Source organism: Topomyia yanbarensis, chromosome 3 (genome assembly GCF_030247195.1).
Source record: "Topomyia yanbarensis strain Yona2022 chromosome 3, ASM3024719v1, whole genome shotgun sequence".
In the NCBI taxonomy this organism is placed as follows: domain Eukaryota; kingdom Metazoa; phylum Arthropoda; class Insecta; order Diptera; family Culicidae; genus Topomyia; species Topomyia yanbarensis.
In genome coordinates this window covers 295,657,983-295,680,961 of record NC_080672.1, presented here as the reverse complement: position 1 = coordinate 295,680,961, position 22,979 = coordinate 295,657,983, and the positions used below count along the sequence as shown (strand labels likewise).

Below are 22,979 nucleotides of genomic sequence, written 5' to 3'. Positions count from 1 at the left end.
TCTAACTAACATCGTTTTGAATTTTTACAAGGACAAGGTGGGGGGGGGGGAAGAGGTACCGTCAAGCTACGTAATTTCCAGAGGGGGGGGGGGGTATTTAGAGTTTTGAGATGAAATGCTACGGTGGGGGAGTGGGGTGTTAAAAATCACAAAAAATGCTACGTCATTTATGGATGATCCCCAAAGTAATACCTATCGATGGCCCCGACAGGATAATTGGGAGTACCAATAGGTTTAGGTTATAGCCAGTAGGCTTACTACAAACCACTACCGTAAGAATTCGACACTAGCATGAGCCAGCAGACAGGGGTGTCTGTTGAAGATTTCGCTTTGATACCAGACTTATTCTACGGCCCTTGAGGCCGCGAAAAAAATATTCAATGTTGGAAGGTTTCCATAACTTTTTTTTAAGAAACTTAATTAAAAATCGAAACCCCCCTTGAGAATTGTCTGCGTACGGGCCTGACTCTAGACATCGGCCCATCATCAAAGGGACTTGGACAAACGGCTTTACTTCTGAATACAGACGTGACCAGAGTGCCTCACTTCAGAAAATCTCAACGACTTCGGTTGGGATTGAATCCAGACCGCCAGGGGTGAAAAGCAGTAACGCTAACCACTCGAGTACCAGCGCCGTTACCTCTGGTCGATGGTGTTTTTGTGTCCAAACCGGAATAGAAGGAGGAAGAGTGGATGCTGTATGATTATCGCGTTGTCTCTTCACAGCGATAACATCGGAAACGCCTGATAAAGTCGGGAGTTCGAAGTAGATCGGCTATCAGATGCCGTTAGATAGACAGATCAATCCGAGCGAAACGACGAAGATGGTAAAGCTACGGAAGTCCCGCCGAATAGATGTAACGGTAGAAGTATGCTCTTAATTTACCACTATGGAGGCTTTAATTGTTGCTGTACGACGTGACAGTGGCACTATTGTGGAACCCAATCGCTTCTCGAAGTAGACAGTGCTGGTGGACTATGGCATGCTTAATCCGATTCGTATCGGGCTGGAGACGGAAGAGCTAAAAAAGGTTGCCGCTTTACAAACTAAGAGCAACAAATGAGTAGAGCCTGGTACTAAAATCGAATACAGCCACGTTAGTGTGTGTGGCGCTACTGCAAAGTGGTACGAGGAGTTGAAGGTGCTGATCAAAAACCCAGTCATACTAATAGTTACAAGCTCACTCCGCTAGGTGATGAAAACGGACTATCTCGAATGGAGGGCAGAGCCGAGAAAGTAGAGTTGCTGTCATTCGCTTTACGTTTTCTAACGGTCATGCCACAAAGGCACAGAATTACGCATCTGGTTGTTCAACATTACCGTGAGAAGAGCGGCCATGGATATCGACAGGCGGTGAAGAACGAACAAGTGATCTACATTCCGCAGCTTGACACAGTATCCGAAATGTGTTGCCGTCTTACGAATGGTGAAGTCTACCTCGAGTTCCTCTAATAATGTAGCGACCAACACCGAGTCATCGCCCATTTAGATATACGGATGGGAATAATTTACGTCTGTTTGATGTAACCGTTGGATGCCGAACTGAGATGAGGTGGATCGCACTGTTCACCTGCTTGATACCCCGTACAGTACGCTTGATGGCGGTGCACCAGTTCATTGGTCACTGAGGTTGGTCGATAGAGTTTATGTCCGACAATAGGACGAACTTCCTAGAAATGCGGGAATTAAGTGGACGTTTAATCGCCCTTTGTCTCCCCCATGGGAGAGGTATGGAAACGTCTCATTCGGTCAGCTCGTGGCGCTCGATAATAATAGACAGTTGACGAACGAAATGCTCCGGACAATGGTTGTTGAGGATGAAGAGATGAACACTTTCGTCCACTAACGTACGTGTCTCAGCAGTCATACCAATCGGAGGCACTCACTTCAAACCAGCGGAAATCTTCCCCAAATCAAGTAAGTGTGAATCTTCCTGCGCCCCATCCAACAGTAGTGCTTCGAGAAGCGCCACAGCGTACGTTGCCGTTAGCCATCGTACTGTGGAAAAGTTGGGTTAGATGTACGTTGCTTCGCTGAACAAGAAGACTAAGAGATTTGGTGAGTCGAAACCGGTTAGTTTAGGCGACGAGGTCTACGTAATCGTAGGTATCAACCAGAAGTTGCTTGTCCGCTTCGAGTTATGCGTGCTTCTAGAGGAACCCCTTGATGGAATACCGAACTTGTTCGACTTTAGAAGTTATGTAGGAGAGCTTAGAATCGCAGATGCAGGGTCGCGTCGGAGGCATTTAAGTTGCCTCGTAAAGCATACGGAAATGCACTTCGATCGCTGAGCGAAGTGATTGGGAAAGTCTCTGGACAAATGTTTCAAGTATCAACAAGACTAGTAGATTAAATAAGTCACCTTCGAAATCAAAAGATGTCAGTTCGATTAAAACTGCGAAGATGTAGTACTCAACTGTCTTTTTGACATACACTTTCCACGGATACGGATCCATTACTGACGATTGAGGTAGTTCTGACCCTTAAAATTGTGACAACCGAATCTATCAAATGAGCGATTGAAGGTTTTGCTCCGTATAAGTCTAGAGGAAAAGATGGAATCATTCCAGCCCTAGTAACAATTCAGATTTTATGGTTCTCTTGAAGCCCTTCACAAAACATAGATTGCGCTTGTAGTGTGCTATAAAACTAGAAATGCTACTTGGGAGTTCTTCTTTAAAGAGGATATGATAGTCAAGTATATTTAAAAAAAAGCTTTTACTTGTGGTCTTGCAATAGGATACATTCCATTAGCATAGCGTGGCATGAGGACGCAAAGAGGCTTAGACCGATCAGTTTGACCTCCTTCTCAAATTAGTATGACGTTTAATCGACCACAACATTCGGGATGTTGCAATGCAGCATGCATGTCAGCGGGGTAAGTCTACTACCACCCTGTTGCACAATGCAGTCTACAACATAGAAAAAGCTTTTTCGCAAAAGCAATCAAGTTTAGGAGTTGTTCTTGATATTGAAGGTGGTTCTGATAACGTATCTTTAGCCTCCAAGGTTCAATAGAAGTGGTGTGCTGTCACCATTTCTATAGAACTTTTTCACCGATTGCTTGTTGAAGAAACTTAATGAGCTTGGTTTCCGACATACGGTTTCGCCGATTTGTCGAAGAAGACGTAATTAAACACCAAAGGTCCCCCGGAACGAGTTTGAAGGGACACATAAATTTGTATCTTTCAGTGCGATTGCCATTAAAAAAAACTTCACTCGAATGAGCAAAGGGACCTTAAAACAGCCAATTCCATGCTTTAGTAGATCCAGGCATGACAAACTTGAATCAGTGACCCCGCTGTCGATCTCAACTTTGTGAGCGGACATGTAGACGCGGTAGTCCTTCATACAAGCCTTATCGCCATTAACGTAATTTGCTTGTTTTAGATAAAATATTACAATTCTGAGCTTATCTGGGCAAACTTTCGGGATATCTGTCACCGTTGGTGTCGGTATCAGTTTTTTTCAAAATCTTTAGAATATTTTGTGGATTACGTTTGATCCGAAAGAAGCTCCGACCGAAAACAATGTATATGTTTTTAAATGGGTAGTCGGCGTCTCTGATGACTTGTTCGACATTCATTTTACCATAAGCTAGGTTTTTTAAGAAGAGATTATTTATACACGAGCCTAGAGTCCTTTGTAAAGTGAAAACTTAAAGAATACGAAGGCAGAGACAGACATTACGGAAGATACATATAATGAATTCAAAGACAGCTCAGAGGGTAGTAATACAAAATTTGGTCATCTATCGTTACTCGATGTACGACTGAATCCTACCAATTTTATAACAAATGGTATGAAGAATGTGTAAAAGCTTTCAATACCAATGGATCAGGCCCGTGCACAAGGGGAGGGTTTTAAGGGTTCAAACCCCTCCCATGGGGGTTTTGAATTACTTTCAAAATATTATAAACTTCCTGTCCAGGGATGAAATTATACAGCGAGCCGTGTCATTCAAGTTCGGTCACTCTAAAAACAAGTCGTTGAAAAAACCAAGGAAGAAACCTCGCGACGATAGCTGGTAAGGTGTGTACGTTATGTTGGTTGGCATCTTTAGATCGGTTCATGTTTCGGCATGTTTCGATATTAACACTAGTTATGAGTAGATCAGCTTCACAGCAAAGGTCGGTCAGCGGACTAGCAAAGTGATCTAAGGAAAAAGCATGATCTCAGATAAAATCAAGATATCATTATTATTATTTATTGCCGATGATCTCTCCATCGGAGTGACTGACAGCCCGCGAAAATTGTCATCGGTATCGGGAGGAATACCGCCGCCGAAAAATTCTCAGCAGCAGCTAGCAAATAAATAGGAACGACTAACGTCAAGAAGGATAAGAAACCCTGCGAAGGTGGTTGTAAAGAGATGTAAATCATTAGGGTCGATATCTCTGGATCGATTCATGTTTCAACAGATGACGACATTTGCAGCAGATCTGAGCAGGTCAGATATACCGAGAAGGTTTGACAGCAAACAAGAAAAAGCATCAATGGAAAAAACATGAACGATTAACACAAAATAAAAAGAGCATGAGTACAATCCCCACTGAAGTAGTGCCTACACGGAAAAAATCCGATCATAAATCCATGAAAAAATTATTGCTATTTCGTGAACTGAACGATTTACGAAAACCTCGTATCCATGAAACAATTTGTGTTTCCACAAAACTAGATCGTCCCGACTATATACATGGCGTTACATTCAAATGTTTGGTTGGGTTACTGTTACTGTTCGCTGGACATATTCAGATTTTGTTATGATTCTTGTTCATAATTTGGGAATACACATCCGACAGTCAAGCGATTTTGATGATTTCCGGAGCTAATCCCCGATTTTTGTCATTTCGTATGACGTTACCGTGCTATTTTATTCATGAGTTTACTATCCGATTTTTATACCAAGGTAGCGGGATCAATGCTCATGATTTCATGATCTTTGTCGCGATTTTCGTAATTTCTATTCACGTTATCGTGAGATTTCAGTCATGAGTAAAGTGATTCATGCTCATAATTTCAGAATCCTAGTCACGATTTTGAATATTTCATTAACGAGTAATGTGATTTATGTCCCTGACTGCAGGAACTTTGTCATTGTTTTCATAATTTCTGTTCATTTTGTCGTAATATTTTAGTCACGAGCAGGGATTCATTTTTATTTATGTTCATGATTTCAGGATCTTAGTGACATTTTTTGCTATTTTTGTCACGAGTTGTGTGATTTATGATTATAATTTCAGGACCTTAGTCACGATTTTTGTAATTTCTGTTTATCTTATCGTGATATTTTATTCTAGAGCTTACTTTCAAATTTGACACGTGGAGTAATGCTACATGATATCAGCAGTTTCATCGTGGTATTCGTAATTTCTTTTCGCTTTGTCGCGATCTGTTCTTTTTTGGTTACTATCGGTTTTTACTCGTTGTAACGTGATAAGGTGAACTGGATCATAAAAATGTGACTGGTTCGCGGTATCTTGTTCTGTAAACTATTTCACGAACGCAATTTGTTGGCGCTCAGCGCAGTTTTCGTTTTCTATCCAGACATCACACTGAACCGCATCAAATGAATAACGATGTTCGAGGTCCTAATATTTTTTTTGTATCTATAGCTTGTATCTATTCTTGGTCGCTAGCAGCTGAATATTTCATGAAAAGTGCACGGAACAGGAATGATTCCACGACTAATACTCCAAATTTTGTGAAATTAGTCTACGTAAAAATTTCATTATACTAGAAATCATGCACCAGTTCAATAATACATGAGTAATATGTAATGAACTTGGGAACCATTTCACGAGCACTGATATTGGATCGTGAGCAATATAGTAGGTTTTACATCAACCGACATAACCCCATAAAATGAGCCGGATGAACTTCGTTTGACAATTCTCGGTGGTTTGTTTACATGGAAGTTACGTGAGTTCGAATGTAACAGATGAGCACCCGTTACACTCGCACTAATGCAACTGACAAAGTAAACAAACAACCGAGAATTGTCAAACATGTACTTCATTCATCATGACTTCATTCGTGCCGTCATCTTGTAGAACTCAATTAGGAATCATGAACCTGTTTACGATTACACGAAGAATATTTGATGGATTTGTGAACTATTTCACAAGCACGAATGGTAACTTGTGACTATTACACTAGATAAAATGAACTAGTTCACGACATGAATAACATTTTATAATTTTGTGATTTATTTCACGGGTTCGCATGGTCAGTCGTGACTATTATACCAGGAATCTTGAACGAGTTCTCGAATACATGAATAATATTTCATGATATTGTGAACTGTTTCAGGAGCACGAATGGTAAGTCTTGACTAATATATTAGGCATCACGAAATAGTTCACGTGGATTGAATGGATTCATGAATAAAATTCCGAGTTTCGTTACCTCTCAATCGACTGTGCCTTCTCCGCAGGCTTTCGGCAATTTAAAACTTCTGGGGTTTTGTAGGCCAGAAAGTCTTCCATTTTAATTCAATCACCGGACACGTTTTCGTAAACACACCCAGTTCTTGCTACACCACATTCAGCGAAGGTTTCATGCTATTTATATTTTAAGACCGTGTGTACTGGACCGGTGAGGAGTTTTCAGCACTAAGTACGAGTCATTGAAGTAAATCAGGAACATCAACGGTCTCAAGTAGCTTCCATCCGCCATTCCTGATGTAAAAATAAGTACGTGACAATCTCCATCTCTCGATAGGATAGCTAGGTCCGTTTATTCCAAACTTCAAATTTTCGATTGTTGTATGTCAAACAGGGGATAAGTTGGTGTAAATCAAATCAGTTTGAGCACGACATTCCATATTCTCTGTTATGCTAGACTCGGTAGCAGTGATACCACAAGTACAGATTTATCTAGAAAGCTACAGATTTTTGAAGCATTCTTGGTACAGATTCTGTACGGTACAGATTACAGATTTTGGTAAAAAAGTACAAATTGGTACAGATTTTTTACTTGACAGCAAGGTAAAATATTTTAACCCTGCGATGCATCCCAGTAAACAGCAGGTAAACGTTGAGTTGGGCAGCAGTGATAGCAAGAATCTGAAGTGGAGCTGATACCTATTGAGCTTGAACTGAAGCTGACATTAGAATGCGAGAAACCTGCTTCCAGCAAATCAAAGGGATGATGTAAGTAAGTAAAAGCCGAGCGATTCTTCTCGAAGTGCATACGAGTACTCTGACTTGCTCCATTTGAATTCCTGCAAGCAAGTTTCCTATTGATATTACCAGCCCCATCTCAGCTTCCCGCCACCTTTGGTTGCAAACAAAGTAGCAACGAGAATTTGAGCTGGAACTGACATTTAGATTACCCAGTCAAACTCATCATCCGGAATTCTAACTGGAATTCCAGCTCAAATAAAAAACCGAGTCAGAATGTCTGGTTTGATTCCCCGAATGAAAAATATGTACCAGAAAAATGATTTTTTAATACAACCTTGTTATTGTTTGGGTACAGTATCCGGTACAGATTTTTCTATAGAAGAGTACATATAGAAAAGATTTTTCAACACTGCTCGGTAGGTTAGTCGCTGTTAAGCGTCCAGGCGTGAAGCCATATTCATCCTAGATTAGGTACTGCTTGCATTGATCCTGAAGTGGATCTATAATCACTAATTCGAGAGAGCACTCAATTAAGTTATTCCACGATAGTTATTGATGTGTCGCCTTTTCCCGTTTTAAGGATTGGAAGCATGTTCGCGAATTTCCAGCAAAATCAAAAAAATCCCATTGGCCAGATAACTCTAGCAGAAGATGAGTCACCAAAACTTCGATGTGTCTTCTCAGAAACAAAAGGAAATTCTCCAGGTCCCTGATTGAACGACGAATTAAGCCGAAAAGAAACTCGTTTCATCGAAAATGATATCGGCCAGAGTTTGGTCCACAACTGGAATCGGTTGGATTTATTCGGCTGCCAAATTTCATTGCAAACGGACTACACACACCTCATTCATATCCAACGTACATACGAACGTTCTTTCTCTTTCCAATTTCTATGTAAGAAAAGGAAGTTGAAAAGAGAAATAACGAAGCACTTTTGAAGGATTAAAAAAGACATCGGATGCTATAATTGGAAAATTCACGTGTATTAAGCTTCGTTTGTCGTACTCGGGTCGGTCGTAACTGCGTGCTGGATAAGAGCGACTACAGCATAGACTCAATATAAATATTTTAGGCTTACAGAAGAAAAGCAAGGACAAATTAAATCGTTTTTCTCGACATCCCAGGACACCAGGACAGTCAGTGAAAAACCAGGACGTATGGTTACCCTAGATAGACCGAATATGTCCAATGCATAAAATTTACTGCGAGAGGCAGATAGAAAATTATGCTACCGATAAATAAATAAAGTTCGTAGAAGCTCAAAAATTTGTTTCAAAATCATCCAACACATTTCCAATAATGAACGCATGTTGAACGATCTGGTGGACGTCGCACAACGTTGGTGCCGAGGTTGGTGCAACGACCCACTGAGACGTCCACAAAATTGTTTCAAAATCGTTCAACACGGGTCCAACGATGGACGTTCGTTGAACGGTTATTTGGACGATGTCGAAATTGGTCCAACGAACGTCCTTCATTGGACGATTTTGAAACCAACCGTTCTTAGAGGGGAGCGATAGGAGGAAGTGTTGCACCCGTCCATGTAATGTAGCGCGGCAACCATAGTTCTGTCGCTTCGTTGCATCTTCCTTTTACCGTGGAATACATCCCAGGTCGTATGTGTTTCATTTATATACCGTGACCTGAATATATACAATGGCTGTATTTATCTCTATTTACTTTATGGAAGATACGGACATAAGATACCTACACATCCATCGATATATGAGAGCTGTCAAAAGTCGTCGCCACTGGTGTGTGTGCAAGCGTCTCTCCCGCTCGTGTTAGGAGCCAAAAAATTACAGACAGTGGGAGAAGTTGATTACTTTGTTTTAAAAATAGTCATTTTCATGGTGTACTTTTATGATTAAGTTAGTGAATATAGTTAATTGTGATATAATATTTAGATATTCTCAGAATTAAAGCCGAAAACTAGGTTTAACCGTTGAGTAACATGCTGAAGTAGAAGACATTGTATATTTCGATACCGATTTTGTGTATACTGTTGTCGCGTTTCAAGTCAACCCGACGCTGGCAGAAAAAAAAATTTTGTTTCTTTTCCGACTATACCTGATATAGTTTGCTCAAGGTGATATAATTTATCAACCTATCTATTGTAAATTTTAGTTTTGTACCGAATTTGTTTTGTTAATTTCTACTTCTACATAACCTCAATAATTATTTTTCCTTCCAGAAATGCTTGAACTATTGTAACAAAGACAGTACAAATTGGTCAAAAGAACGCTAGAATACAATGATGGAAGTTAACCAACCGCTGGGAACCGGTGTGCTGGAGTTACAAAAGATGAGCTCGACATCGGCGGTAGCCAGCAGTGCGGAAAGTTTGCAGGACATATCTCCGGAAGTTAAGCAAAATGGAATTAGTGTCGTTGATAAAACACTGTCGGAAGTGACAATGGATATTGACGATACTAAAGCAGCGGAGGACGAAGATTCTATGGAACGATTGACGTACGGCGACCTGGACGATGTGGAGAATGAAGGTGAGTTCGGATTGTTTTTTTTAGATATCAACCGTTGGATAGGATTTGAACATATTCTAATTGATTCATTTGATATATTTAGAGAGAATTAGTACTAAATCATTGATAAGAAAGTATGAAACAATATTTACTCTCAGTTCAAAATAAAACAATTTTTAAAGATGTAATGTTCCCTCAGAATGAGCAACGGCATACATTCTATTTGTAGCAATTTCTGACTCCACTTTATTGTCTGGTCATTTTCAGATCAAGCAACGGATGCCAGCGCAAACCAAACCGAACTGGCACAGACAATCTCAGATACATTAATCGAGGACATCATTCTGCTGAACAAGAGTAAAAAGCACACCGATGACAAAAATATGGATGGGTTGGAAGAGGAACAATGTTCCGAACAGGCACCACCTTCGGTTCAATCGTCTACGGAACGGGAAGGCACAGCCAATGGAGAAGATGAAAACATCAACGGCATCGGTACCGTGGAAGAAGGCGATACATTAATGGAGTTGGATGAGCTGCCACCACCTTCGACGAACGGAGTTAGTGAGTTGGATGAGGAGGAGAATCTGTTACTACTGGAGGAAGACGACGTTGAAATGGATGTACCCCATGAAGCAGATGAAACTTTGCTATTAGAAGAGGAGGACATTGGAGTCGAAGCGGAAGAGGAAGACGGCACTTCCCCAGAGTCAGCTATTCAAATTGAGGATAGCGTAGTAATTGAGGAAAATGCAGATGCGACAGCAGTTACAGATGGAAGTATTATGACGATTGACGAAAGTGGACTGAGTATTTTGAATACTGCTGCGGTCGATATTGGCGATGTAACTGCGGATGTGTCTGTGAGAATGGCGGATGAGAAAGAAACGCTAGAAACGACGATATCGGCGGAAATAATTCCGGAAGATTCTTCGGTAACAGAGGATACCGAACAATTGAACTTGTTATCAACAGCAGAACAAAACGAAGAGCCACCAGTATTTGCATTGATGGAAGAGATGGTTACATCTATAGCTGATAATTTGAAACCGGGTGACAGTGAAGCTGAACCGACGGTTGAATTGGAAGAAGAAGAAGAAGAGCGTTTTGCAACACCTCAGCTTTCACCGGAACTTAGTGATTTGATTAAATTTCCTGATGTAGAGAAAATTGTGGCCGAGGTAGAACAAAATGACGCACCAGACAGTGCAGTTGTTGGTACGGAATGTTCTGAAAATACGGATTTGATGGAATCTCCAGGTGATAACACAATCGTAGAAGATAAGCCAGCATCGGAGGACGTTTTATCTGCAGCAAAAACAAGCGAAGTGGAGGTATCGGATTTGATCAAGTTTGATAGTGCTATTGTAGCTGAAGAAGAATCCAATCAGGAAGAAATCGAGCCTGAATTGTCGGATCTAATAAAATTCAAAAACGATTGCACCTCGAAGGAGGAACCGATCAGCGAACAACCAGAAGACGTCGCTATACCAGAAGCTCCGCGGGAAAATTTGCCAGAATCTGTTGATGTCAAGACGGAGGATGATAAAACACCACCCAATGATACGGAGGAAGCTGTTCCGGCCGAAGATGCAAATATATTGGTTGACGAGGTAGATCAGCAATTACCGACCTGCCGGCAGGCATTGCAAGCAGCTGACGAGGAAGATTTGCTGGAAATGATGGAGGAGCCGGACCGGATGGAGGCTGATGATGAAAACGGCGAAGAAGATCCGGATGATCACAGCAGTGAATCCGGTAGTGCGAAGCAAACGCAAGCCGATGATGAGGATGATTTTGAAGGTTCAGATTGTACCGGTATGGAGGAAGATGAGGCCAGTAGGAATACAGAGGATCGCGAGGAGGTTGCTGATGGAACCGATGATGTTCATTCTGCGGAGGACGAGATAACGCAGGGGGAGCCGCCCAGTAAACGGAAATGTTCTGTCGACGTGAGGGAAGCTCAAGAAGAGAAATGTGATAAGGATACTAAAGTAGGGGAAGATAGTTTGGTAGTTCAGGATAAATCTTCTGATCAAGTCGTTGAGGCGACAGCGGAACCGAAGAAACCTGAAACAGACGCAAAGGGCGAGTCAAAAGCTTCGGTGGTCATGAGTGAAGAAATGGATGTTGCTGATGAGGTTACGGAAAAACCGGAAGAAACTGTTGCTGTTAAGGAATCGACTCCCGAAGAAGTACCTGGTATAGAGCAAGCTGACGAACCGAGTCCGGCCATTACGGAGTCTAAAAAATCGAACGAAACTGTTGCACAAAACGAAACGGAGGTTAAACCTGATGAAGTTATCGAAGCTAAAGTCGAAGAAAATAAACAAGATACAGCGGACGAAGACATTGCTCAAAAAGATTTACAAGAAGCTAAGTCTGAAAAAGTCGAAGAGGTAGACCCTTCTGATAAGACTGTCGTTGAGGAGATGAAACTCTCCGAAGAACAGGAATCAGAGACAATTACAGTTAAGAATGACTCCGTAAAAGGTGAACTTCCAATGGACATTGAACAATCCGGTCAACTTTCCAAGATGGACGTCGAATCCAAGGAGGTTAAAACTTGCAAAGAGGAGGAAGCCATGGTTGAAGAGAAAGAGTCTTCCGAGAAAAAGTCGCAGGAGACTGAGGTAAAAGATAAGTCGGCTCAGGACGAGGTTTTGATAATAGATGACGACGAGGATGTTCCAGAAAAAAAGGAACCCGAGTTAAAATCGGAGACAGATTCCACGGGACCGGCAAAAGATGATTCATCGGCTGTAATCACAGGAAAACGTCCTTGTCCAGAGGATCAGTCTGAAGAGAAAGACGGACAAGAGTCTGTCAAGAAAATCCGATTAACAGAAGAGAAAATTGATCCGGTCAAAGTTGAGGACAATGATAAGGAACCCAAGGAGGAGATAAAGGAAGAGTCCGCAGTAGAGGAACGGAAGAAGCCGAAAGAAGAAAAGAAGTCAGCTTTGGAAACAATTGAAGCGCTAAAACTAGTTTTGAACCCAGAACCCGTAGAACCTCCAAAGGAGAAGAAAACAATTCGGTTAGATTTCCTGGATAAGTTCAAAAAACCCCTGGAGAAGATGAACCGTTCCGATTTGGAAGAATTCGTCCTCCAGAAAATTGTGGAAAGTGTTGCTTTCAAATCAACCATTGCCGAAATGAGAACCCAGCTGGACGGGCAGGATGTGCTTTTGCTAGGTTACCGCCAAAAGGTGCACGACTTAAACAAGCAGTTTAAAGACCTTGAAATGGTTCACGAGCGGGTTGTGAAAGATTTGGAAAAGAAAAATCAACACTTCGTTACCCCAGTGAAGATAACACGAGCAGTCGGTCTGCAGGTTTCCCAGCCACGCTTTGTCTCCGGAAACCGACAGTCGATGGGTAATGTTGTATCCGGAACCAATTCTCCCAAGGGAACCATCAATCGATCTCCTGTTGGAACTCCCTCCGCTTCTCCTAACCGAAGCGCTCCTCAAGCTATCGTTCAAAACCGGCGAACAAGCTTTGGACGAGCTCCTCCTGTTGTGATAAAGGCATGCCCACAGCCGAACTCTATCAACCGCCCCACGCAACCTACAACATTAAGCAAACCTTCGCCGGCCAGTTCATCTGCTACCCCAACTACCAACAAAGGTGTAAGTGCATTGCAATCCCAGACGACAAACACCAGCTCCCCGCAACAACATTCCGCATTGCCTGCTGCATCACCGACAACACCTAGTCCTGGTACGGTGCCACCACTCACCAGAAAAAAGCCCCTGCAAAAGTTCACTCCCATGCGGCCACCATTATCCATCACTCAGCAGGTTCAGCAGCAGCAACAAACGCGACAAATGCAAGAACAGCTAATGAGACAACAAATTCAGGACGTTCACACTGGTGCTAACAACACAACCAACGGCACTGGAAGTCAGCCCCAAAGTCCTGTAACACAATCACCCCAAGGATCGCCATTGTAAGTATCTTGTTGATAGTTTCTAGTAAAACCCCGTATCTTCCAATATTAATTTCTCAATCCTTTCTTCCCAGAACACGCACACCAGAACCCGCGGCATCGCCATTGGGAACAACACCCGCCCGCGTTCCTCCGATTGTGATGAAGAAAGTAACACCCCAAGCGAAGGGAACTCCCGCCACTATGCAAATCATCAACCGTCAGACCCCTTCGATGGTCACAGCCGTTTCGACGGCCAACGTGCGGACAGTTCAGGCGGTTGCCAGCGTTGCGACGCCGACGACACCCGTGATGGATAATTCGTTAATAGATCTTACCGACGAAGATGACACACCGAAGCCAGCAACAGCAGCATCGCCAGCAACTGCCTCGACCGCTACCGCACCGCAAGCAGCAGTCGTACCCAAACCACCGATCACCATTCTCAACGGGCAGCAGCAGCACTACGTTCAACGACAGAATGCCTCCATGCCACCGCTCGTGGTTATCAACCAGCAACAGCGAGTAGTTAATCGAGCTGTGTTACATCAACGCCCTATGGCGGGAACACAGACGGGCGGCATGGTTAATGGTATTGGAACCCCTACCCGTCCAATGCTGGTACAACGACCGGGAAATGCATCCAATGGGTTTCCTCGGGCGATTGCTACACAGCAAGCTTACAAACCGCGCATGGCGAACGGACAAATGGGTAAGTTTTTCAATCACCTTTGAAACGGTAATAACGGTGTCTAACCAATTCGCGTTTTTTCCTCTAATTTTAGATATGAATCGTCGCATAATAGCTCGTTCAGTACGTCAGCCAACCCCGGCACCCACCCATTTCACTCATCCGGCACCGTTGCCCCAGCCAGGCATCCAGGCTAACAATCCCGCATGGAAGCAAGCACCGCCCCGTCCATCCATTCGGATTAACAACATTGAAACAGGCATCGTAATATCCTGGACCATGGATGATCTATCGGAGATTCACGCAACGATTGTGAGCTATCAAATTTATGCGTACCAGGAAACGACCGCACCGCCCTCAATGGACATGTGGCGCCATGTAGGCGATGTTAAGGCGATGCTCTTGCCGATGGCCGTCACTTTGACACAGTTCCAGGAGGGTCAACGGTATCATTTTGCGGTGAGGGCTGTCGATGAGCACCAGCGGGTTGGGCAGTTTAGTCCACCGCGGACGTGGAACGAATCAACCCCTGGTAAGGTAGCTTAAGGCGTTTAGTGTGTAGTAGAAATTTTCAAATGTTTTAATCCTTCAAAACCTAGCAAAGTAAGAGAATAAGCACTAGCGATAAGCTTTATTTAAAGAAAAAACAACTCCTTTTGTTCGAATAGATTTTATCTTGCAAAGCGAAAATAACAGAAATAATTAAAATGGATAAATTAAATTAATTAACTAAAATTGAAGGCATTTGCTAAGTGTTTCAGTGTGCCGACTACATTATATCGAATTAGTAAGCAAACGTAGAAAGAAAAGTAAAAATCCATGTTTCCTTCGTATACTGTCAGCGATAGTCGAGATCACTTCTCAGCTCTTGTGTTTCTCCGGAATTGAATGCGTGACGACAGTTTTGCACAAAAAAAAAGTTGATTGCGCTCTCTTCGCGGGGGAAAACTGATACCAATAATACAATATGTGAAATGTTCTGTACTCCAACTTGTCAGAGAACCATTCATGATTGCATACATATGATACTGTCACTATTGTCGAAGCTCTAGGCTACCTTAAATAAATATTCGTAAGATCATGGAAGATTAGAAGATAGTTAGAATGCTTTTAGAAATATGAGCAACATTTAATATAAAATTCAGCATTATTTCTGAAATGGTTATATTTTTTACTGAATCCGAACGTGATCTTTATTTCGTAGATTTCTTTCACTGTGTCGCTTGGTGAGTGAAGATGAGAATCGGGCGATGTTTGCTATCCTACGACTTTGAAATTGGAAGGTCGCAATGTACTTTAGTCGAAGCAATTCGATTGTTAGTGGATTGTTCGTATCTTTTGGTATCACATATTCGATATACGATCCATATAATCTAAAATACATTTTGGGTAATGCCATCATGCCATGTAACATCAGCACACCTTAATGGAACACGATGCCGCTTAACTTGACCTTGTTGGTAAGCGAATGATCGGTACACATCTAAGCTCTTCCCCTTTCATATCAGGCTTCCTACCCCATCGTTTCCAACTCAAGTTCAAGCTGTAAATCAAGGGGTCATGTGACTCGTGCCGATGTGTTGGAACATATCAATTCCAGTCACACATTATTGATTGTTATTCCCAGGGAGCAAAATTGGAGGTCCCACGAATTTGGTGCACATGTGAACTTAACATTAAATTAGGTGGTTCGTGAGAAATATCCATGAGCTAACTATCGGTCCCGCGAGCGGATCACCGTTTTTGATGGCGGAGTTCTTACTTGCCTCTTTTCTCAAACCTCAATAACGCTTCGGGGTTAGACAGAATCAAATTCAACTTGTTGAAGAATATGCCGGAAACTGCGAAGACGTTTGTTGGATTTAATCAAGAAGTTCCTTGCCTGTCACACGGTCCCGCAAGACTGAAGGAAAGTGACAGTGATCGCTATTCCAAAACCGGGAAAAACAGCACAACACATATCGACCGATTGCAATGCTTTCCTGTAGTCAGGCACAGGAAACCACCTGTTATCAGATTCCCGATTTGGCTTCTGCCAGGACAATGGGACGAACAATTGACTTACGTTGCTTTCAATGGAAATTGAAATTCAAATTCATACTAACAAAGAATACTCGACAAACATATGATTAGGGCTCAAAAACCAAATGACAAAATTTGCTTTAAGGAGAAATTCTGGAGAAACCGTTAATACCTAAACACAGTGCATAGCAGCCAACGAAAGAGAAAACCCTTTTGTTTGCTATAAACGGTTGTGCTGGGTGAATAACGGTTCGTCCGGAATTTCCCCCAAAAGTGAATTTTGACAGTTGTAATAATATGTTCGTCGAGAATAGATCACATTAATTTTCTTGGGTGTTAGGGGTTAACATTTGTTCATAGAAACTGCACCAGCATGATCTGTCACAGAATTTAAATTCTTTTTCTAAATTTGGTTTCTGCAAAGCACATTTTTCGCATGACGATTGAACGTCATCAAAAAAATTCTACCTGAGTGTGTCGTGTCATAGCTCTTTTTTGTGTAAATGACATTGAATGCATAGGCGTGCGCAGCCTTTTTCATTTCTGTTTCGTCAAGCCTTCATTATCGGTTCGATTTTTGGTAGAGTTTCCGATACCAGAACAGTTTTTTTACTTATTTTTTCGTATTTTATTTTTTGTCGGCCTCTGTCCGCAACTGACCGACAGCAGAGAGATGACTTTACCGTATGGATTTTAGAAATCGGTCCATCAATACATGGACCGGGACAATACATGGACAGGGACCAACGGCTTTACTTTCCTTCCGAAGGAAGACCACAGATTTTCACCTCAAAGTGAAGGTTTTATTAATAATTTAAAAAAAAGCGATTATTATATATTTTCTAAATGCGACTTTTTTTCAACAATATTCGCTGAAAATTTCAAATAATTCGGACTATTATTTATGAAGATAAAAACATTGAACTAAATCGATTTCAATCTGCAAGCAATCGTATACACAATTGTACATGCATTTTTCTCGGTATCATGTCTTTGGTACCATAAATATCTCTAGAACCGTTCAAGCTCTTCCCTTCCCTTTAATTATGTTCATGAAGGTTATTAAATTATCTAGTACTTTTAACGAAATTTGACTAATTAATATTGTTATGCGTACGGGAATACGCTGTCTCTGTTCATGTACTCATATTAGACCAACACTAGACGAGGTGAAACAGTTATTGGAGCTTAATCTTAAGCATACATACAGCTCCACCATGTCCGTAATAGTGACGTTTAGAAGTTTAGGCCTGACAGAAATCTTTATTGCAAAGAATTACATGTAACACTAAGTTGAACATAACAACGTTAAAATTTAAATCCCTGATTACATCGATTTCGAACTCGAAGTACGTTCACCTAGCACTGTGCACCGAACTAGTTCATAACGGCGTTTGTGTGAGTGGTATGTGGCTGACCAAACCAACCTCTTTCTGTCTCTTTTAGCCAACATTAACTTATTATTGCTTAACCTACTATATATAGTAGATAATGAGAATAACATTTTTTTCTTGTTTATTTGACACGGCTCAATGCGTTAGCATAACTGAGCCGTGGGTCTTTAAGATTTTTACAACGTGTAAAAATTAAAGTTAACTATCCATAGCGTATTGTTGACGCATGAGGTGCGTTGTCTGCCGCACCTTGAGAGTCATTCGGTCCGTCTTCTCTCACGTTTTCGTTCACGTTCATGTCGTCATCGGTACTGCATTCATGATGCTCACGGTCGGATGTTCTTGTTTGTTTCTTGTACCTCCGGGTCGCTGTTGTAAATTTTTCTTCATCGGTGTTTGATTGGTTTGGAGGCATTTGGTGTAATCGTTGTTACTTCGATGTTGGTAATGGCAGTTGGTTTAGTGGTACTAGGCCCGATCGTTGTTGAGCTGGTGTTTGTTACTGCCCGGTCCGCAGTCGTTGGTTCACCAAACGGTTGTGGTTTAGCATACGACGACTGTATATCGGCTTTGGTCATAGCAGGTGGAATTCCCTTAGCAGCCTCTGCACAAGGTTTTCCGTGGTGTTGCGGCTGATCGCAATGTTCGCAAGTAGGAATCTGCCCTGGGTACGTGACTAGTGTTCGTCGCGAATGTACAATACCTTGAGCGCATCTGCCTGACATGGTCAAGTAGGAGGGAATAGGTTTTGTCGGCTGCAGTCTCACTACACGAGCGCCGTTGCCAAATCCTGGGAAGAAATTCCTCCAAGTATCCTCCCTTACACTATTCACGTTGATTCACCTCTCCGTGGTAGTACGTAGTGCCAGGTCATGTAGCATTATTTCAATACTGTCATTATCAATATACGTTGGGATGCTGTATAAAATGTCATTACATTCGACGGCGTGTTTCAAGTTGTTCTGCGAAGCGAATGATTCTGCTTGACTAATGTTTTTGAACGTAATCAGTACCGCATGACGTAAATGATGGAATTGCACAGCACTAACTTCCGCCATGTTGTGCTTCATGTTCACCTTCAACAGTCAACAGCAACACAGTTTATCTGCAACGGTACATACTCTTGCTTTGCATTATCACTCATTGTTTGTTCACGTTTCACACACTAGGTAGAAGGAATCAATTTTTGCTTTTGCAAAGCGGCGGCGCACGGGTAAATTTGATCACTTGGCCTGCTATAGCAGCGGAACGATTTATAGCTTCTAAACTGAGTAAGATGAGAAACCGAACTAGATAAGAATAACTTCTTTTACTTAAAGGGTTGTATACAAAGTTGAAACTCAAAAAATCGAAAAAAAAAATCATTGAATAATCTTAAAGTACATGCTTTTAAAAATATCTGTGCGAAATTTCATCCAGATCGGAGCAATAGATATTAAATTACAGCCGTTTGCAGCGCGCCATGCGCCGAATCCGAGCAAAAAACAACCTACTACAGTCAACACCAACAAACAGTTTTTGACATACGCTGCTAAAACACAATCAAAAGGCCACCTAATAACTGTTATATGTTGTATTTCGAAACCTATTGCCAGTACCAACTGAACAGAAACAAAGATTGCATCTAGTACCTCCAAAGCAACAACCTCAATAAAGAAGCAAACGACGATGGCACAACGACAGATAGTATTGTCATAGTGTAATGGTCCGTTTTTCGTATTCTCTTAACTCGCAGTTGTAATCACTGACAAACAGACTCGTAGCCAGGATTTTACTTCGAAAGGGGCTTAAAAATTATTGGATAAAGCTTTTAATTTTGATGACTTGTATAGCCACTAGAAACAAGATGAAATTTTGAAAAGTACTTAATGAAAACAATTCCAAATCTAAGACAATTCTAAAAACGTGTCTCAAGAAAGGCTATAGTAAATCAACGAATTATTGATGTTGAATTTGATTTTTATTATTAATTATCAAGTTACAATTTACTCTCGTTACAACAATTTATATTCTAGAGCTCTCAGCATTTATGCGCTAACCGAATATAACAATCCTTGACGGTGGTAGAAATGATAGCCTACTGATGTCTGCTCACTGTATCGTCACGTCATTTTCAAACTTACATAGACATTAATTGGAAACCATCGAAGGCGACTAAAATGCTGCAACTGGTTGTAACATTAAGGTTATTATGATTGATTGCCTAATATGTGGTTTAGCATCAATTGACATCCGATGGAAAGTAAAGATGAAATTAGGACTGTCAACTGTTGTTACGGCATTTAATTAGCAAGGGACTGGAAGGTGAAGTATATTTTTCAATATTAAGAGCCATAGTACTCAAGGGAGAGCAAGGAGTTGAAGGGAGAAAGTTTAGAAAAGCGTGGAAGGATCATATATGCAAGCTTAGAGCTTACCGGCGACTTAACTTTTTGTCTGCTACCGTAGGAGTCAAGATCTTTAGTCATTAGAAATGCGAATCACCTGAGTCTACGGCATGTCCGGACAAGCGTAAAATAACTTGTTACTTCATGCTGTCGGGACCGAATTAGAACTGTTAATCCTACGCCTACTGTGTACGTTTTTGTATTTCAACAATATTAGTAATATACAAGGACCAATAATAAAGACGTAAAACCAACGAAGAACGTCTCAAAAATAGGTGGCCATTTTTTTCCTTTTAGAATGAGTAACTTCGGTCCCTTCAGATTTGACCACACTCGCCGCTTGATGGCGCCTAAAAACATCAACGCAAGCGAGGGTGTTACACTTTAATAAACATATCCAATGAATTTCTAAAGGTACCGTAATAGCCTTAGTTACGCGTGTTATTCAAAACAAGGAAACACATCAACAAGAATTGGTAAATATCCTAATATTTTAGCGTCGTTTTTGTAACTATCTGCCACGCATTTCATCTATGCTTTAGGTGAAGAACTCTTACGGGAACGAGTCTCTCTACTTCCGAGTGATCCCGGAATTGTATAAACTTTAGCCGTTCGAGATAGTCTAAGGCGACACATTTGCTACTAACCTGCAGTTTCTGCCGACAGCGTTTCGTAGCGCCAGTTCACCCATACCAGAAAACCGAGAAAAGTACAGGAAGACTGCGACTGGTTTCTGCCAGAAAGCTATGGGTACACTTAGTCATCGAGCAATAGATTAGTGTTTGTGTTTTAATTAATATAGAAATTCATCCAGCTTTCCGTATTTTCTGAATTACCGATTTTAATTCACCGGCTTCATTGAAGATCAGAGTATACAGTTGGTTAACTAGGTACTAAGCGATTTGGCGCCAAGAATTTGTTTACTCATACTTCCAAGTTCTTAGTGATGAACATAGAACATATGATTCAAGAAACTTTACGACTATGCTGAGGGCCGGATAACAATGGAGGATTTTCACAGGTTATTTATGGGACCGGACGGTGAAGATTGGACAAAAATATAAAAATCGGCAATACATTTTAAGTGTAAAGCATGAATTTGCTTCGATGTAAGAATCGGTTAAGGTTCAAGTTACCTTTTTTAAGCATGTGTTAGAATTGAACGCTTGGTAGTGTGGGTAGGAAAATTTGTGTTCAGCTTTGCCACCGGATTATCCATTTAAACCTTTTTAAAACTCTAAAAGAAGAATATCAGTCGATTTATTAGATCATCACGATTCAATTCATGCAAAATACCTGCTGGAAAAACCATCGGCTTAGCTAAACGGTGCTTTTGAAAAAGTGGCTGTGGTTTTTTCATTGCGCAGTTGTGGTGCGTACCCCAGCTCGGTGTGGTAGTGTGATAAAAAATCACAGCCACTTTTCAAAAGCACCATCAAGCTAAGCCGATTGTTTTTCCAGCAGGTATTTTGCATGAATTGAATCGTGATGATCTAATAAATCGACTGATATTCTTCTTTTAGAGTTTTGAAAAGGTTTAAATGGATAATCTGGTGGCAAAGCTGAACACAATTTTTCTTACGCATACTACCAAGCCTTGAGGTAACTTGAGCCTTAAACCCGTAGCATAAAAAGCGGACAAAAACATTCTACAGACTTATTTTCTTGGCAATTTCTACAGAGATGTTTTTTGTGAATTTACCTTAAATGAATTCAATGAAGAATCATTATATTAGTTTATAGGTTCATTCTAGTAACTGTGAACATTATCAAATAGACAGAAAAAATGATTTTTGTAGTCGATTTGTCTCTTTATATTATTCACTAACGAGTAGCAATATCTTTGATTGTTTTGTTTCAGAGAATATTTGAGCAAGAAGTAGGTAAGTGTTCGAAAAATGCTTAAATCCAGAGGCGTGGAAAAATCCAGTGGTCAGAAATTTGGTTTGAATGCTTAAATCCAGTGGTCAGAAATTTGGTTTGAAAATCGTTGATTTTTCTAAGAGTCAAGGTCACTTTATTTCGAAAGCATCAACTTTGGAGTTTTAACAACCTTGAGAAAGCTTTCCAACATAAAAAGTGCATCTTTTGATGTAATAATTTTAATGATTAAATTTACTAGAAGTAATTATGGAGAATTAACTCTTTAAAAATAGTAAGAGACTTGGTGTCTTCAGCAAAGTTGTTGATAATGTCATTTTAAACAACTTTGTTGGAAATGTGAAGGTAATATGAATGCAGCATAACGAGATAATAAACGACATATTTTTTTAAAGCCAGTTCTTTCCAATTTTTTTTATTGTAAGTTACAGAGACTACCTTGAATAAAATGTGGTTTAGATTCTTTATACACAACAGGTGAGATTTATCAATTACAGTAATATCAGAATAACTTGTTTTAAAGGTTTTCTTGTACATATAGTGAAAAATAATTTGATGTTCTGAATACACGGAGTATTCATGTCTTCAACAAAATTAGTTGTGGAATGTCTTCAATAAGGTTTTTTTTATTATTTTAATTATGGAGACTTTGGGTGTTTCGGCTCTTTTCAGGTTGGAAAATTTCTAACCTGACCCGGGGCTTGAAATCGAACCCAGGTGAGCTGCGTACAAGACAATCGACTGATCAACTAAGCTATGCCCGCTACCTTCATTAAAGTTTTTTGAAATAGCATTTTCGAAAATTTTGCTGTAGATATTAAATCTCGAACTAAATTTGTTTGAAGAGTAAATTAAATAAAAACGAATTTGTAAACTGGTGCTGAAAAACTTTCGGCACTTCATGATGCGACTGGACGCACATAAACGTTAATAAAATTGCCGTGAGTTAAAAATAAGGATTATTTTATATCTCCAGTGTTGTAATTCTTCGAAAGACAAACGCACAATATCATATTACCGTATAAAAATGACGAGATATAGAAAGTGTGGCATCTCACC

General features: G+C 40.8%; 1 protein-coding gene across 8 annotated transcripts in view; it reads left to right on the top strand.

Moving 5' to 3' along the window:
- Nucleotides 1-15,395, top strand: part of LOC131693409 (activating transcription factor 7-interacting protein 1) — a 90,502-nt gene extending 75,107 nt beyond the window's left edge. For 7 of the 8 annotated variants that reach the window (XM_058981189.1, XM_058981193.1, XM_058981194.1 and 4 more), the window contains exons 2-5: nucleotides 9,323-9,632; nucleotides 9,879-13,566; nucleotides 13,641-14,257; nucleotides 14,331-15,395. In XM_058981189.1, coding sequence (XP_058837172.1) covers nucleotides 9,383-9,632; nucleotides 9,879-13,566; nucleotides 13,641-14,257; nucleotides 14,331-14,782 — 5,007 coding nt within the window. In that variant the 5' untranslated portion in view covers nucleotides 9,323-9,382 and the 3' untranslated portion in view covers nucleotides 14,783-15,395. Of the gene's footprint in view, nucleotides 1-8,909; nucleotides 9,218-9,322; nucleotides 9,633-9,878; nucleotides 13,567-13,640; nucleotides 14,258-14,330 lie in introns of those variants that run through there. The other variant, XM_058981186.1, reaches the window with a different exon arrangement.
- Nucleotides 15,396-22,979: the final 7,584 nt, after the last annotated feature.